Source organism: Populus trichocarpa, chromosome 8 (genome assembly GCF_000002775.5).
Source record: "Populus trichocarpa isolate Nisqually-1 chromosome 8, P.trichocarpa_v4.1, whole genome shotgun sequence".
NCBI lineage: Eukaryota > Viridiplantae > Streptophyta > Magnoliopsida > Malpighiales > Salicaceae > Populus > Populus trichocarpa.
In genome coordinates this window covers 2,101,923-2,119,389 of record NC_037292.2, presented here as the reverse complement: position 1 = coordinate 2,119,389, position 17,467 = coordinate 2,101,923, and the positions used below count along the sequence as shown (strand labels likewise).

At 32.6% G+C, this 17,467-nt stretch overlaps 1 protein-coding gene across 3 annotated transcripts; it reads right to left on the bottom strand.

Moving 5' to 3' along the window:
• Positions 1 to 5,307: 5,307 nt before the first annotated feature.
• Positions 5,308 to 10,234, bottom strand: LOC7479879 (synaptotagmin-3). Of its 3 annotated transcripts, XM_002311048.4 has the most exons (12): positions 9,811 to 10,234; positions 8,501 to 8,599; positions 8,296 to 8,346; positions 8,099 to 8,222; positions 7,594 to 7,712; positions 7,379 to 7,480; positions 7,213 to 7,287; positions 6,997 to 7,073; positions 6,471 to 6,720; positions 5,898 to 6,272; positions 5,661 to 5,789; positions 5,308 to 5,567 (listed from the first exon to the last, which is right to left on the bottom strand). In XM_002311048.4, exons 1-12 carry the CDS (start codon positions 9,922 to 9,924, stop codon positions 5,439 to 5,441), a joined length of 1,644 nt encoding a protein of 547 aa, XP_002311084.1. In that variant the 5' UTR covers positions 9,925 to 10,234; the 3' UTR covers positions 5,308 to 5,438. The 3 variants fall into 3 exon arrangements, with proteins under 3 accessions (XP_002311084.1, XP_024462523.1, XP_024462524.1); XM_024606755.2 differs by lacking the exon at positions 9,811 to 10,234 and having other exon boundaries at positions 8,099 to 8,218; XM_024606756.2 differs by lacking the exons at positions 7,594 to 7,712; positions 8,099 to 8,222; positions 8,296 to 8,346; positions 8,501 to 8,599; positions 9,811 to 10,234 and having other exon boundaries at positions 7,202 to 7,287; positions 7,379 to 7,428.
• Positions 10,235 to 17,467: the final 7,233 nt, after the last annotated feature.

Here is a 17,467-nt window from a genome sequence, read left to right as displayed (position 1 = left end):
GAGTCAAAATGGTGGGGATTTTTCTAATGATGCTAGTCTTTGTTTGGTTTTTTATTTTTCCCACATGACATCATAAGTACACCACACGTGCACGTACATCATCACGGTTTAGTCGTTTTGCGGTTGACATTGCTAGCCATATTTTACCCTTGAATTTCTTTTATATTTTTTCTCAAGTATATCTCCTATCCTATCTACTAGCTTTTGGCACTGTTACTGTTGATATTGTTGTTTTTTAAAGTTTTTTTATTTTATAATATATTAAAATATTTTAAAAAAAACCCATTCTATATTGAAACAATTTAAAAATATAAAAAAATAAATTTTTACCGAATAATATTTGAGTCCTGTTTCTGAAGGCTATCGAGATATATATAAAAAAAAAACATTTGAATGGAATTGCTCTCACACTACGCATGCCTTTCTTGTACGAGATTACAACTATTATTCAACAAGATAATTTTGACCAAAGAACAACAATAACTAAGAAATCAAAGTCGGTGCTCTGAGTTGGATTTGCCCGACTAATTTGAATTTGATAAGTAGCTAGCTCGTGTTTGAATTAAGAAATAATATATATGCGGCCTGCAATTTAAACCCTAATGATCCATTTGAAATCTCCTTCGCATGGACCAGTTAAATGCCATGAAAAGTCTTACAATCTAGAAATCCCAAGCAGCTCCTAGTTCCGGATAATTAATTAAAAGATACTAACTTGACCGTTGCCTGAAATAAAAAGTGGCGGTTATTAACTTATTATGGACAACGAACGAATATATATATATTTATTGGTGCTCTGCTAGCAAATGTTTGAACTTTCTAGATGATGATGATGGGTTCAACTCGCTAATTAATATTATTATCTTTGATATTGAAACAATCCTTAATTTATTGGTAATTGTTGATTATAGACACTTGGGACGTGTGTTTTACGTGTAAAAAAAACACCTTGGGCCGGTGGATGAACCAAACAGTCTCAAATCTGGGATTCAGTGGTCAAAATCTTATCTCTTAGGAACTTTCAACATGTAGCCATGTGTTTTCAATTTTATATACAAATGGCTTTGGATTATCGAACCAATCCAAAATCCTTGGCTTAACTGGGATTCAACGGTTTGTGTATGTTTGATTAATTAAATATCCGCATGGCATGCATAATGATGTTTTTGGAGATGTCGATCGAGGGTGTTTGAAAATATTATAATATTTATTTTTTAAGATGTTTTTTTAAAATATATATATTAAAATAATATTTTTTATTTTTAAAAAATTATTTTCGATATTAACATCTTAAACAATATGAATTTTATTTTTTCAAAAATAATTTTTTAAAGGCAAAACAAACAGTTCTTGATTAAGGTCTTAATAATAGCAATATGCATGGTCATATCGACTCCACTAATCAATAATGTGTGTATTTTTTTGTGTGGCTAATTTATATCAAGCTTGAGAGATTAATTGATATATATATATATACACACACACACACATACGCTAACACTGTTGTTGGAGACTAATAACAGTAACATACATACATGGTTATATTAAAACACTAATATTATATTAAAAAAATCATATAAATCTAAAAGTTTATTAGAGTTATGAAATATATTTTGTATTATTTTTTAGCGTATATATATCATAGTATTAACTAAATGGACAGTTGTAAGCGTTCACATACATTGAAGAAGTCACTATATATATATATATATATGCTGCCTGAATGGACCGTTATAAATCATTCCAAGGACACCAATAGAAGTCAATTTGAGTTGAGTCCAACGTGTGCTCCCATTGTTTTTGGAATAGCACATGCAACTTTATTCTCTCCTTGGAAAATATGGTAATCTTCCATCACTATCTCCTGCCAATTGCGAATTGAGAGATGGATGGTATTCTCTCAATTTCAAAGATAATTTGGTAACGGCGCACAAAAAAGAGACATGGAGTAGTCGGGAGTGCACTATCCAAGCTTGCATCGATCGACATGGCCAAAAGCACCACGCAGGAGAGAGGAGACTAGCTAGCTAGCTAGTACCGAACTTGAGATTTGAGTGCTGCTAACTCAAGAGTGTTTCGAGTGGAGTTTCCTATTCCCACTTACTTTACCACTCTTAAAAGACAACCTTTTAAAAGAAAAATGTCCTCTCTTTTTAGAATGCCAAAAGCTAGCTATTCCTAGCTATCCCCCACAAAAAACATCAACGTAAGAACACTCCTTTTTCATTTCACCCTTGCTTTTAAGAGCACCATGCCACACTCACACACACACGACACACACAACTTGTTTTAAGAGAGGAGGGAAAAGAGAGGGTAATGAAGAGTTTTCAATGCAATGAGTGGAGATCCATTAACAAAGAATCCTCATAAAAACCTCTGCGGGTGCAGGGATAGGATTCCCTTTACTCCCTCTAAATTTGCCAGACTTTCTGGGGCAAGTCAACGAGCAAGCTGGAACCTTTATTTTTCTTATGATACAAAGGGAGCCTCTCCCTCTTATGGTGCCCCCCACTCAGGAGGGGATTTACGAGCAATGGGATGTCTTGCACTTAGTATAGTTCATTAATCACAGTAACCCATGACCACTTAATTAATTATATCTTTTCTCTAGCTATATATCCCATATATAATTTATTAATAAGATACCTTCAAGTGTTTTGGTACCCTAAAAACAATATCACAAGACGAAGCTAGCTAGCTAGGTTTGCTCACCCTGCATGCGTTGGTATTCTCTTCTCGGGCATGGCACGTACCTGCGAAACATTTTTCGATTATATCAAAGCTTCATTGGTGCTTAATTACGAGAATACACACACACACACACAGATAATTACCCTTGAGCTTGCTAGTGAATACGTGTAAGAACATTAGAAGAAATATAATTATTAACAAAAGAAAGTAAGACCATTATTAGGAGTCAATTTTTCTCACAGTGGAATCACTACTTCAAGCAATACAAATATAGGACGACAGCCATGCATGCATGTAAATCCAATTAGCACAGGAAAGCATGTAGCCAGTGTGGTGGTTTTCCTTAATCATGATGTCACATGAAATCTTTCTACTATTTATCAGCAGCAAGTCAAACCTAATCCATGCATGCAATGGGGTCCATCTGGTAAAGATCATGCCGATCTAGCTAGGGCTCCCCTTGTGAATCCAGCCCTTCACTATCATTTGACACCAGCTAGCGTGCATCTCTCTCTCTCTCTCTCTCTCTCTCTCTCTCTCTATACGTCTGTGCTTCTTCATATCATGATTTTAATTTGCAGGTAAAAATTAAGTTTACCCCAAATTAATAATGATTCCTTCAATCAGGGCGGGCTCCTTAAGTCTTGCATGGATCTTCCCAAGGGATGCTTCCACAAAGAGATCATTGGTAGACATATAGCTAGCTAGGTGAAGAGATGTTAATTATCACACAACTAGCTAAAAGATCATGGGTCGTCGTGAGAAATTATTTTGTGATGTAATTAATGATATCAATTTATTGACCTTTTCAAGTGCTCATCCTCCACTACTCGGTGGAATTGAATTTTCAAATTCATCTAATTCTACCCCAAAAAAATAAAAAAAAGTTGTCCAAGATCGTCTTCATCTAATCATGCAAGTTTGGCCTCTTACCTAATTCTATCAACATAGAAATTCGGTTTAAGTGTCATGAAGGATGAGTAAACGCTTCAACGACTTTGTCACTAGCCAATTTTTACGAGCTAGGAAAAAAGAAGGTGGGGAGGGAAAGTGAAAAAAAAACAGAGGGATGACTACATACTTTCTGGTTTGGCCCATGCATTAGCATTTTAATAACCTGTGAATTGTGGTTTCCTCGAGTAGTCTTTCGTTATAAATACATTTGTTTGATAATATGATTTTTGAAAATATTTTTAATTTAATATTTAATATTTATATATATAAAAAAACATTTTAAAAAACATCTAATCGCTCGCTTGCTCCTCGGCTAAGTTGTTGAAAATAAATCCTTTAACATTTTATTTGTTTCTAATTGAGTCCAGTGCCTTAATTTTCAACAGCTGATCAATTTGGTAAAAATAACCTGCTTCTTCTTCTTCTTCTTCTTCTTCTTCTTATCATTTTTAAATTGTTCATGGCAGAGTTAAATCGTTCGAAACTGAAACTAGAAGGCAAAACCTGAGTGAGTGAACTAAAGCAATAAAAAAATAAAACTGGGCCATCAGCACGGGCCTTCGCAAGCCGAATGTCTATATCTATTGACCCACCTCAGCCCAAGCATTAAGAGGAATTTACGACCCTTTTGCTGTGGCAATAACCACTACCCATCTTCTTTACTACATTAGCAATTAAATTTAGAAATGAGAATTCCAATTTAATTATGCTTTCTGGAAACTTTCCAAATTCTTTAATGGTCATGGTCCATGGACATACTTGCATTGGTTCATGTGTTAACAGGGACCGAGTTTTCCTTTTAAATTACATCAAAGACGCTTCCCCTCACATCATTTCATGTATTTAAGAAAATAGTTTCCTTTTTAAATGTTAGTCTCCAAATTTAAATTCATAAAATTAACTAATTGGATGATTCTTAAAATTAATTAATTGGAAGATTAAGTGTACAGTGCAATTTCATCACGTACAAAATTTATCCAACAAGAACTATATTTTTCATAGTTTTTTAAGCACGCAATAACATCAAGTAAAATATCATCAAGAACAAAATTGGGATTGCTATCAAATTCTGCAAATGCTACGTCATCAAGCGATCTCCGTCTAATTTATATAGTATCATTGAATAATATTTAACACTAGTTTTTCGAATAAAACACAATTAAAAATAAAAAAAATAAATTTTATTTTATTTTACTGGGTCGAACCCGATTCAATATATTTTTAGCTTTGAACCGGACTCGGTCTGGCCGGCACGTGAACAGTGGAGCATGACTATACTGTTCAGTGATTTCTCCGCGTGCAAGCAGCAAAATACAGTTTCTAGTAAACTTGCAGCACAATCTTAATAAATGGTGGGTCCTACCAAAAAAAATTATGACTTTTACTTAACCAAATAAGAAAAATTGTGGCTGCGAGTGAACCTCACCCGCAACCACAATACCAAACAACCACGATAAAACACTTCCCCTCACATAATTTCATGTATTTAAGAAAATAGTTTCCTTTTTAAATGTTAGTCTCAAAATTTAAATTCATAAAATTAATTAATTGGGAGAACCTCTAATTTACAATTCATTTGAGAATTGAATTTAAATCTTAATAAAAAATACACTAGTTAAATTCTTTCCTTCCAATTTTTTTTTTTATTCCAATACTCATTAATAAAATCGAACTCCATTTAGTTCTTTATTTTCTTTGCCCCCCAGTAAATTAATTTTGTATCACAATTGTGTATTCTCGAAACAAATAAAAAATAAAAATAATATTACGTGCACTTTACAATCTTCAACTTCTCAAACTGTACTCCATCTAATCTCAACATGTATCACTCCATTCCTCGAATCAATTAGATGGTATTTCTGGTTGATGCGTCCGTTGTACACAACATCATCAAGATTGATTTCCACATGCCCCAACGATTCCTTCATGTTAAAAAATAGCATCAATAATACAAGAAAAAACAGCAGCAGCAGCAGCAGCAACAACGCTGTTGGAAAAATTAATGACTCTTGTACCTTTGATCGGAAACTAAAGCTTTTTCGCTTGCTCATGACCTCAATACGAATCAACTCGTGCAAGGGAGGTTGATCCAGCGTGAATTGGAACTCTTCGTTCCAACGAGGATCACGAGTCTTTTTTATCGTCTGCAGGGACACCAAGTTGCAGATGTAAATAAAAATGTAAGACTGGACTATGTCTGCAATAAATTTCAGGAGAGGACTTGATATTTTACTATAATGAAGAGCCTTCACCTTAGTTCTCTTCCTTTCTCCTCTGAAAAGGACTAAAGCATAGGGATTATGGTGACGCTTCCCTTCTACATCCTCAGCTCCTTGAACCATAACTGAGAGTAAACCTGCTCCACTCAATGGTGCTTCTTCTGGAGTAGACCTGCCACTTACACTTCCCATCTCACCATTTCCATCCAAAGGTCCGCTAAACTTGATACTATCTTCTCTAAAAGGCACATAGGTCAACTCCACCACAATCTGTCCTCGCTGTTTCTTGTCCCGAGAGTCGGAAATATTTGTGTGCTTGAGCAAATCAAGAGTGAAGTCCTTCGTTTCACGGGGAGTAAGCACTTTCAGGGGAACTAATTGCATCCCTAATCTGTCATGCCCACCAACCTGCAAAATAAATTAGCAAGAAGTTTGAATTCCTTTTGCAAAGCGAAATGCAAATTTAAACTCAACCGAACAAAATTTCTTTCAAATGCTGTTCTCAGAGAACCAGAAAACAATTTTCTATCAGTTCTTCGAAGGATTTTAGATGCTAAGAAAATTAAAAACCATAAAGAATCAATGCTTATATTTCTAAGGAAAAACCTTGTCCCAGTCAAACACTTGTAGTTGAAGAGCTTGGGATTCAGGATCCTTGACAACAAGCTTGAAGTTCTCATTCCATTCAGGATTCAGATTCTTCTTCTTGATTGTCGTTTTCTTTGCTGGAAGCTTCTCTCCAGTAAGGTTAAGTTTCACATATGGATCAGATGTTCCGAGGAGATCAGCCTTCAGGAGTTTTTTTGCCCGCACAACTTTCACATGAAGTATCCCCACAGGCTTCTTAATAATTACTCTAAAGAAAAATTAGAATCAGATAATAAGATTGTCATTAAAAAAAAAATTGTGTAAAAACTCAACGAAAAGTTTCTAAATCGAACTTAGTCTGACAGCTAATTATAATATTTTCAAAGATGAATGTAATCGAACTTCGGATGCAGAGTGAGCCAACAATATGAAGTATTGGATGATAGCACTAGTGAAAATGATAAATGTATCGAACTTAAATTCATTGAAAGAAAACGGAAAACTCAATGAATCATATCAAGTTCAACATCTAATATAAACTTACGTTGAAGAATCAAGGATAGGTATGTCGAGAGTTTGGGGCCATAAGTAGAGGCTTGCTACCTGTTTTTTTATCATCTCCTGCAAGCACTTGGAACTATCAGTTGATTCAAACCCATCTAACAGTTTGATTTAATGCAAGAAATTTTAACACTGATCCAATTTTAGACAATTAAATTATTGCTTCACTCCACACGTTTAAGTATTACCAGTGCAGCACCTGAACAAATCGATAAAGGCCAGGTATGGACATAACATCTCCTCCCAGGATTTTCAGTCCAAAATCAACATGTGGCTGGAGATAAATCAGTAGAAAAAGATCATACAAAGATAATTATTCATCTGGCTTTAGCTAAGATAAAACCTCACTGTACCAGACTTCTTACCCTCTCCATCAAGGACACCAAAATATTTGCAAAACATGGAAAGGTAGGCACAAGAGGTTTCAAAGCTACCCGAGGCGCTGCAAATATCTGCAGATCAACTAACTGCAAAGAAGCATTGTCAGTGCAATGGGAGCCATGCATCTTCTTTAAAAGAATTAAGTCAGCTAACAACACTAGTTTTCTGAAGAAAGATTGTGCCTCTTGGCTCTTTTTACCTGAACTGTAACCTGCAAGGACATTAATTTAAGCACCAAAACAATGTTGGGATTGCCAGCCCACCTTATTGCTGGTTCCATTACTAAATCCTTCTCATTAGTTTCGTAGACTTTGAGACCTGAAAAATTACAGTTCACATGAACAGTAAGAAAAATGAGGGATCATGAAGGATCAATGCCTTCTGTACATGGTTATAAGATTTTGCTCAAGTTCATAGATAATTTCCGCAATTGAACAGAATTGTCATTGCATCGCTTAGCTGAATTTTACACCAAGACTCTTCAAATTTTAGAATTGAAAATCCTCAAAACACAGTCACTCCAGCTGATGAACGTGATCAAACGTTTTCACACACACTTAAACAATGAAACAGAGAAAAAATTCTGAGTGTTCCTGCACTGTTTAAACGATCCTTTAAAATAAGAGCAATTCTACTGCCTTTCGATATTCAAATTTTTTTTTTCCAGTTACAAATATCAGAAGAACCGTGAAAAACTTAATTACCGTGAATTGTAGGAGGAAGAGTTCCAAGAGTTAAATGCTCAAACTCGATGGCTTGTATCTTATATTTCCCAATATACTCTGCAAACATAGATTGTGTTGTCCTTCTTATCATTGCACAAACTGCCTGCATGTAGCAATGAACTCAAAATTTTGAAAATACTTCAACAAGATGAAGGCAATCTTAGTTATCAAATCACCTTATCAAGGTAGGGCCACATATCCGAGAGAAACTTGTTCAACCAGTCAACCTGTGAAAATCACATAGCAATAATCAATATAGAACACATTTGAGATAATATTTAACTGTGAAACAATAAATAGTAAATACACAAGAAAAACAGTATCAGTAACAATAGCTGTTGCGAATGTTCAAATAGACCAGGACTAATATACTGCACTTACTCTTTCATAATCAGGGCATTTTACCCATAATGGAATATCTGGTAGAATATCTAGCAAAGCACCTGTGTCTAACTCATGAAGTGGTCTGACCACTGGATCCTGCATTAGATGGTCCAAGATTAAAAAAGTCACACATGTTAAGCAAAGATTATCAGCACAGCTTTGTGCATTGCTTGCAAGTATCCTGTAACTTACAGAATACTTTGAATTTGGTTGCTTTAAAGTATCCTAATTTTTCTTTTAATCCCATGAAATGTCCTGGTATTCACTACTCTCTAGTCCAGTTTTGTCACGAGGAGGGACTTCTTTTATGTTTTGAACTTTGAAAAAGGAAACCTCTTCGACAAATCAGTGAAACTTCTGGCTTAAAATCTTGACTGGATAACATAATTTCAAACCCCCTTGAGCGTTGTGAGAAGAAACATCAACTAAAAAGCAGTTTAGGATGTTCTACACAGTCCAAACTGTTGAGATTAATGCAACATAAGCACCACAACATCTATCACGAAAAGAAAAAAAAGAAAACAGAAAGCCACTCTTAAATATTAAATAACACAGATGAGCTAATCAACGCAGACCCCCAATGTAAGCAAGCAGCACATTCATCTTAAATTAATGTAGACCTAATCAACAAAGTTGAACAACCACAAATTGCAAAGGCATCATGAGCATGATGTGTGAATAAGAAATCAAAGCCTGGCCTGGCCTTCAATAATTCTACACAAAATGTCGAATAGAAAATAAGAATTGCATGTCAATGCACCAAATTCTCAACTATTCCAGAAGAGTTGAAGAGTTTTTTTAAAAAAATCATTCTTTCTCCTTTCACTTGAGAGCCCTGCAAAAAAAGAAATCAGAAAATCAACTGCAAATAGTTCTCCTTCAACCTTTCCTACAATGGCCCCACAATCTCCAAAAACAGGGTAAAACCCCAATTCCTCTCCATTTTAATATTCAGCAACATTACTTCATCGAACATTGAATCACATTTTTCGAAAGAACACAGCATCGCACTCGAGAACTGTGTTCCTGACAAACCACAATCATATATAGAAACCGAGAAAAGTAAGAATCTTGACGGAAACAAATGCAGTACTACTCCACAACCTCAACCCAAAAAGAAAAAAAGAAAAACTTTTAGAGGACAACATATATAATGAATCAGAGCAAAACAATGATCAAACAAATTAACAACGTTATGAACCTTAACAACATCAACGATAAAAAAGAAAAACCAGCAAACTAACACGTATAGATTATAGAGAGAGAGAGAGAACGAGAGATAATGATGATGATACACGGTTAATTACCTTGACAGTATCTTTAGGCTTAGAATAAACGAAAAGAAAGAAACCAATCAAGAGACCAAAAGGAAGTCCAATTCCAAAACCAAGAAGTTCCACGAGAGTATTCAAGAATCCCATCTCTCTCTCGACAAAACCAACAGCACAGAGAGAAAATACTTATTGAGGAGGATAGAGCGAGAAAATGTAGGGGAAAATGTTTGCTGGGAAACGTAACGAACACATGAAGAGAAAGATAGAGAGACGACCATAACCGCCAAATTTGATAAAAAAAAAAACAAAGAAAGTGACAGGTTGTGGCTAATTACTTGTTAATATGACTGGCTCGTCAAAATCGAAAAGAAACAAACAAAAATATAATTCTGCCTGCGTGCCCTTCTCTCCACCTGTGAATCCGTTCTACAAATTTTAAATTCAACAACTACCAGAGTTCTTTAAATTACTTTTCTTTAAATTGTATGAGAATGTGTGTGGTTTTTGTGAGTATCATGTACAATGGTTCACAAATTTTCTTCACACAAAGAGATATGATTAAAAAAATGAATTATTAATTAATTTTATGGGGACACCACAATAATAATTGATATTGATGGAGCATTTCATTGCTTGTATATATCAACACCACCCACCACATTTCCCATTAATTAGCAAGAAAGATGTTATTTCGAAGAGCCAAAATTAAGAACACGTATATTTTTAATATTTAAATCTTGAAATCAGTATTTTATATAAAAAAATAAATATACAATGACATCGATATAATCTCTCTTAATATACGTTATATTTAATATCATTCGAACAAACAAGGAATTTAGCATCGATTAACACTGTTTTACAAGGAAACATATTGATAGTTTTACCAAATCATACGCGGGTTTTAAAAGGCAAAAAATACAGATGAATTTAGAAATATATATTACATCCTTTTTTCTTCTTTTATTACAGAAACTATAGGATCGAATTACGAGCACCTGAAAGCATTAGACTTTGGACACAAAGAATAGCGTTGATTCCACCACTATATAATTATTGATTTGATTTGATTTGATTCCGATAACCATATATTATTTCACTGTATGATATTCAATCGATTTGTATAATTATTTTTCTCTGGACAGACACGAAAGGGGCAAAAATCCTTCAAGTGAAGGTGTCCCCAGATTTTGTTGTTCGCAACCGGCACGTTGAGACGGTTTTGCAGTTGTTGGTCACCTTCTCTCGGATGGCAATTATTAGGTTTAATCCTCTCAACATATATAGCATAGCAGGCCGTCGAGAGCTTCGGGTCCTGCTGCATAACTTATACAAGCTGTGGCGGGCAAGAAACTCAGCCACAGACCACCATCCCAGCAAAGTTTAGCTATAAAATTAAAAATAACACGGCACAGTGAATGAAGCTATCTGTAGGGATTAGAATTACATAAAGAAATCAGTCTGCATTGGAACATAGCGGCTAGAAGTTTAGATCTGTTTGTTTTGGGTTTAAAAAATGTTTTTGGAATTTTTTTATTGATTTTTTTAATATTTTCATATAATTTTGATGTGTTAATATTAAAAATAAATTTAAAGAATAAAAATTATATTATTTTAATATATTTTTATATAAAATATACATTTTAAAAAACAACTTCTACTATGATCGAACACTATCTTAATTGTATTATGTAATAATTTTATGTTTAAGAAAATAAAATAAAAATAAAAATTTAAATTTAGATGAACATAAAAAAGAGACACGTGAGAAAGAATATATATATATATATATATATATATATATATATATATATATATATATATATATATATATATATATATATATATATATATATATATATATATATCAATTTGGATAAGTTTAAATATGATTCGTGGAAGATTGTTCCACGATTGTTGCAATTTAATTAATATATACTGCTATATTCAACAAATCAATAAAAATACAAATAAAAATCCCATAGTCATGTTCTAAGAACGTGCAGTTTGAAAATAAAGATTTTGATTTGACACACACATGCCATCCTGCCAGGTGTCTTCTTTTGATTTGGTATAAATAAGGTGTCTTCTTTTGATTTGGTATAAATAAGTAACCGGTGTAATATAATTGTTTTTTAAAGTATTTTTTATTTAAAAATAAATTAAAATAATTTTTTTAATTTTTTTATATGAATACAATCTAAAAATATAAATATATCCCCTGTATAAAAAAAAAATAATTATAGAGTTTCCCCCTCGGAAAATCTAGAAACTTAACGCTTTAAAAATAATTAAAAGAAAATTATATATTGAAATGGGCCTGCCAACATCAAGATAGAAGTCGAAATTGGCCGGCGGAGGAGAAAGAAACAACAACAGAAGCCAGCCAACATCACGATAGAAGTCGAAATTGGCCGTCGGCTATGCCGTGTTCGATCGATTCCAAGTGATGGACAAGGACCACCAAATAATGGGCCATGTCTTGGTAGGGGACCAGAAAATCTTTTCTGCCAACAAGTCAACGGGCCTACCAATCCATGAAAAACCACAAGATAGGCCCAGTTATATCAATGAAGCCCAACAACCAGTTTTATCTAACAAGCCCGTGCAACATGATATTAAAATTAATTTCATTACATTACTATAGACAAACACCCCCCCCTCTCTCTCTCTCTCTCTCTCTCTCTCTATATATATATATATAAAGTATTTAAAATTCAATTTTCACACGTCATTTCATTATCTGAAAAATTAAATACAATCTGGACTTTCTCATGGTAAAAAAAAAAAAGAGAGAGGACGTAGATACATTTTTTCATGCCTGCATTTTATCACTTACAGGTTAACACGTCAATTTTATAAAAATTACCGGCCCAAAAATTAAATCTAATGGTAAATATTGTTTATTCGTGATTTGGAAAGAAAAAAGGATGATGACGTGTTTTAAAATATCTTAATTTCCTGAACAATTAAATTTTGTCCATAAAAAACACGTTGCCATCATGGTAAATGTTTATTCGTGATTTAGAAAAAATTAATAACACGTTGCCATCATGATTCCAAGGGTGCTAATATTTCCTTCCTATCCATTTCCTTAAATTTGTTTCAAAGCCGAGGACAAAACTAGCCTGGTTTCTTTCCAAGGTCAGACAAAACTCACGACCCAATGTATCGGACGGATTCCTAGCAATATTCTGCATATAGTTGTCAACACCATACGCTAGAACTGGTTATAGGTCTTGAACGGGTTGATGATGCCTCCTCCAGAAAGCGTGTTCGTCAAGTGTACGTTGAATTTATGGATTAGAATATGATGAATCAATGTTTTTTTTTTTTTTTTTTTTTGTGAAAAAGTCTAATTCCATGTCTAAAAACGTTCAATAACATGGTCGTACCTCATTGATAGATGTGTGAAGCTTAAACCTATATTCAACATCCTCAGACTCGAGAGAATATCAATTTGATTTAATTTTATATTTGTTTTAATTTTAATAAATGTGCTTTTAAATGGTTACGGTTGATTGGTTTGTTTACATTCATAACTTCATTCTCCAGAATTTAGAATGTATTTAAGAGTGTATTTATGGTTATTTTTTAAAGTGTTTTTCAATTAAAAATATATCAAAATAATATTTTTTTGATTTTTTAACAATTATTTTTAAAATCAGCGCATCAAAATGATTTAAAAATACTAAAAAAATATTAATTTGAAGAAAAAAATAAAAAAAATTAAATTTATTCAAAAATATTTTTAAAACATAAAAATAAACATAGCACCACGATTGGGTCGACAATCTTTCTCTATTCGATTATTTTAAATGAAAATATCAGAAAGTTTGATTAGTAGCTGAAGCTATGTATCTTCTGCGCAGACTCCTCGATGAACAAAGATTGTAATTTGAAGAAAAGAGGCTATCCTAGTATTTTTACGGGCTATTTATTCTTGTAGTTATGTTTCGTAATTTTTTAAGAAATTTTGTTTTTGTTTGAAAATAATTTTTTTTTGATAATTTTAAATTATTATTTGATATATTGATATTTAAAAAATAAATAAAAAATATTTTTCAATATTTAAAAACAAAAAATATTTTAAAAAACAATTAAAATATTAACTTAGCCTGGCGTTATGCATGCCATTTCTAACTAAAGATCACGTACTGCTAGTGGTTTGACAATTTTTTTTTTAATTAAACTGGCACATTTACTTTTGTCTTTTATTTTTATATATTCAACAAATAAAATCGTGTTTTTTACTTATAAATATTTTTTTTTATGTCAGCACATAAGTGGTTTTGCAACTCAACTATTTATAATATTGAATTAGCATATCAACATATACTTGAGTAAAAAATTCAATTGCACGTATGTACTACCATTGCTTCGTAATTGATTGATGAGCATTCCAATTCAACTGTGTATTGAATTAGCATATCAATAAATATCAGTTTTTTTATATATAAAAAAAAATCAATTTGCATGCACGGACTACTAGCAGCATTGTGCATTGACCTCGAGATTTTTTAATGAGTTATTTTTATAGAGATTTTTTTTTTAATTTAATGTAAATATTTGGACCAGCTTGCACGTTTCTCGACTAATTAACCAAGAAAGTTGTGGGCTGCATTTGTCTAACTACGTGGTGTGTCAATGCAGGTACGAATGTGAAATTAAATGGAATTAAAGTCAACCATATAAATTGTTGGAACAGAAACAACACTGTACATAAATGATCAGCCTAACTATTACATAATTTAATTTTTTTTAAAAAATTATTTATCACCAGAGTTCAGAGCATATATGCCTTCGAGTCCAAAGTTTTTATTTATTTAATCATCTAGAAGGTGGTATAGTGGTAAAAACTTAAAATTAAAAGGTTTGTTTTTCTATAATTTCATGTTCGAGCCCCGTGGTTACTAATAAGATAGTCACTGGAGGTTTACATGGTCGTTAACTTCAGGTATCGTGGGATTAGTCGAACTGCGCGTAAACTGGCCCGGACACCCACGTTAATAAAAAATATTTATTTTAATTAATTTAAAGGGAAAAGTATATATATCTTAATTTCTATCGACTAAATGTATTTTATCCAAAAAGTAATTCGGGCACTCAACAACCAAGTATGGATCTTATCCAGAAGTTTGACGATCGTTAGATAAAAGTACAAGCTTAGTATCTGATGATTTTCTCATTGTCTTCACCTACCCGGAAGCAAACACCAAAAGGGTGGTTGGTGGCGAACAAGACCTATCCACCCACAACAACTCCTAGTTACTATATTTTTCTGAAAAAAAAATAAAAATTAGAGAATGTATGCTCTGATGTTCGCAGCTCAAATGTATTTTATTTTTATTGACGCAGTCCCTTGGAGATACACCTAACCCTCATGCTATGCATCCTCCAAAAAAGAAAAACCAAACCTTCATTGTCGGCTTGAGTCAATATTGCACAGGATTGTTGAAGGATTAGATTTGTTTTTAGAGATTGCTTGGTCAATAATTCATTTAATTGTATTTTTAATATTGTAGTAGTTTTTGCGGCAGATTTAAGAAAGTTATAAATTAATTATAGTTTTTTTTACCAAGATTTAAAAGAGAGCTTAAAGAATTTTTTGAGTGAAACTTGTGGAAAACTATAAGGTATATTGACTAACTATTTTTAAATTTATAATAAAGATAAAATATAAATTACACTATAGAAAAAATCCTAACAATCATCGAGAAAGGCCGTGCATATTTGAAACAATCAAATTTAAGTCCTGTTTGTTTTTATATTTTAAAAGCATTTTAAAAAAATTTAAATTTTTTTTATTTTTTCTTTGCTTCAAATTAATATTTTTTTGTATTTTTAAATTTTTTTGATATACTAATATTAAAAATAATTTTTAAAAATTAAAAAAAAAATTATTTTAACATATTTTTAAATAAAAACTATTTGTCCAAGTGTTTAACAATGATTGACTGCGATTTAAGGTAAATAGTGATGAGAAGAAAACACGTGAAAACAGCAGCACGTTAATGTGGAAAAATAAAACACGTACAATTAATGTTCGTGCCATGAGTGTGTTCGTACGTAATCTATATCATTAATAATCAACCTAAAAACTCATATGTTATGGGTGAATTATGTCAGAGATGATAGCCCATTTCGTATATATGAGAATTTATACGATGCAATTATTGGATTGAGCATACAAACCCACGCACAATTTGAACTCTTGGGTACTTCTCTCAGGAGGGTATACTATGAGTAATTAACAAAAATAAATTCAAAAAATAAATAAATTAGTAGTATCGAATATATCTTGATTCCATGGCTTCAGTATCGAATAAAAAACGTTTATTTACAGTGGCAAAGGGTATAAATCTCATGATGCTTGGCTATTGGGTGAAACGTTTATCCTAAGGGCTTAGCATCGTGTGAATGATCCTTTCCACAAGATATATAGGTGCCGCCTGCCATAATTTTGTCATAGTGGCTTGCTTGTCAAATCGATACACGCACATGTGAGACAATGAGAAACATATAACACGTTCATGATGCATTAATGTGTTTTAAATATGTTATTTTTGCATAATTTCATGTTTAAAAGAATCAAATATAAAGACAAATAACCTATCATACCTAGGTTTGGTAGAATACCGAACCTAGATAATATGTATTTAGCTTGCTTCCAAGCTTTACATTCTTAGGTTCAACTACATGCTTAACTTAGGTATATGTAGTTCTGACGAGATCTTAGAAACCAAGTATACGTTGGTCCGACAAGATGTTAAACTCAACATCATTTAATTTAGCTATATACTGAGTCCAAGTATATGTGGGGCTGATAAGATATCAGACTCGATATCATTGGGCTCAGCTACATGTTGAGTCCCGGTACATGTACATCTCAGGTTCAGCAAGACGTTGAGCCTAAGCATATGTGAGTTATCAAACCCAACACTCTTGGATTTCGCTATAAATTGAGCTCAAAGATATATGAGTCTGACAAGGTGCTAAACCCATCACCTTTAACTTGAAATCATTCCAGGTCTAAATATGTATAGAACTGACGATTACTATAGGCCCCATGTTAGGTTACGAGGCTTTGATTGTTTATTCTTAAGGTTCTTAATATAAAATATTAGAAGTCAAGAATAACCATCTCCCGCACTTCTAGGTGTGTAAAAGTCTCATAATAGCCTATCATATTTCCATCAACATTAATATTATGCAAGTGATTTTTATCTCTTATTAATGTTGTGTAGATGATATTTATTTCTCATTAATGCTATTAGGAGAAAATAATACTTCAACCTTTATATTAAAACAACATGATAAGATTCAAGGGTTATATATATCACGGAACTACTCAGTAAATATATAATTTATATTTTTTTATTTTCTAAATATTTATAACCGCTAATAATTTTTTAAACGATATGTTCTAATTAATGATAAGACAATGAATGCACTAAGATTTTATATATATATAGATAAACAGGTCTCTGGTCTTAAGTCCACTTTCTTGTTTAATTTCCTGAATATTTTTAATCTGTGATTGTTGCAGCTCCAACTCAGATAATATCAAACAGATGGCCCTGTAGTTAATACCGGCATTGAGACAGTGACGGCACACCATACATGGCATAAATAATTAGATAGCATAACAAATTCGACACTAAATCCAAATAAATTAGCGCTTAATTTA

What these genes read in the sequence shown, in the direction of transcription:
- LOC7479879 (XM_002311048.4), bottom strand. Translation starts at nt 9,924, where the DNA reads ATGGGATTCTTGAATACTCTCGTGGAACTTCTTGGTTTTGGAATTGGA. An exon ending in CCTTGCAGGTTACAGTTCAG is followed by an intron (nt 7,481 to 7,593) that starts GTAAAAAGAGCC and finishes GCTTCTTTGCAG; the next exon opens with TTAGTTGATCTGCAGATATT. An exon ending in GCTTTAGTTTCCGATCAAAG is followed by an intron (nt 5,568 to 5,660) that starts GTACAAGAGTCA and finishes TTTAACATGAAG; the next exon opens with GAATCGTTGGGGCATGTGGA.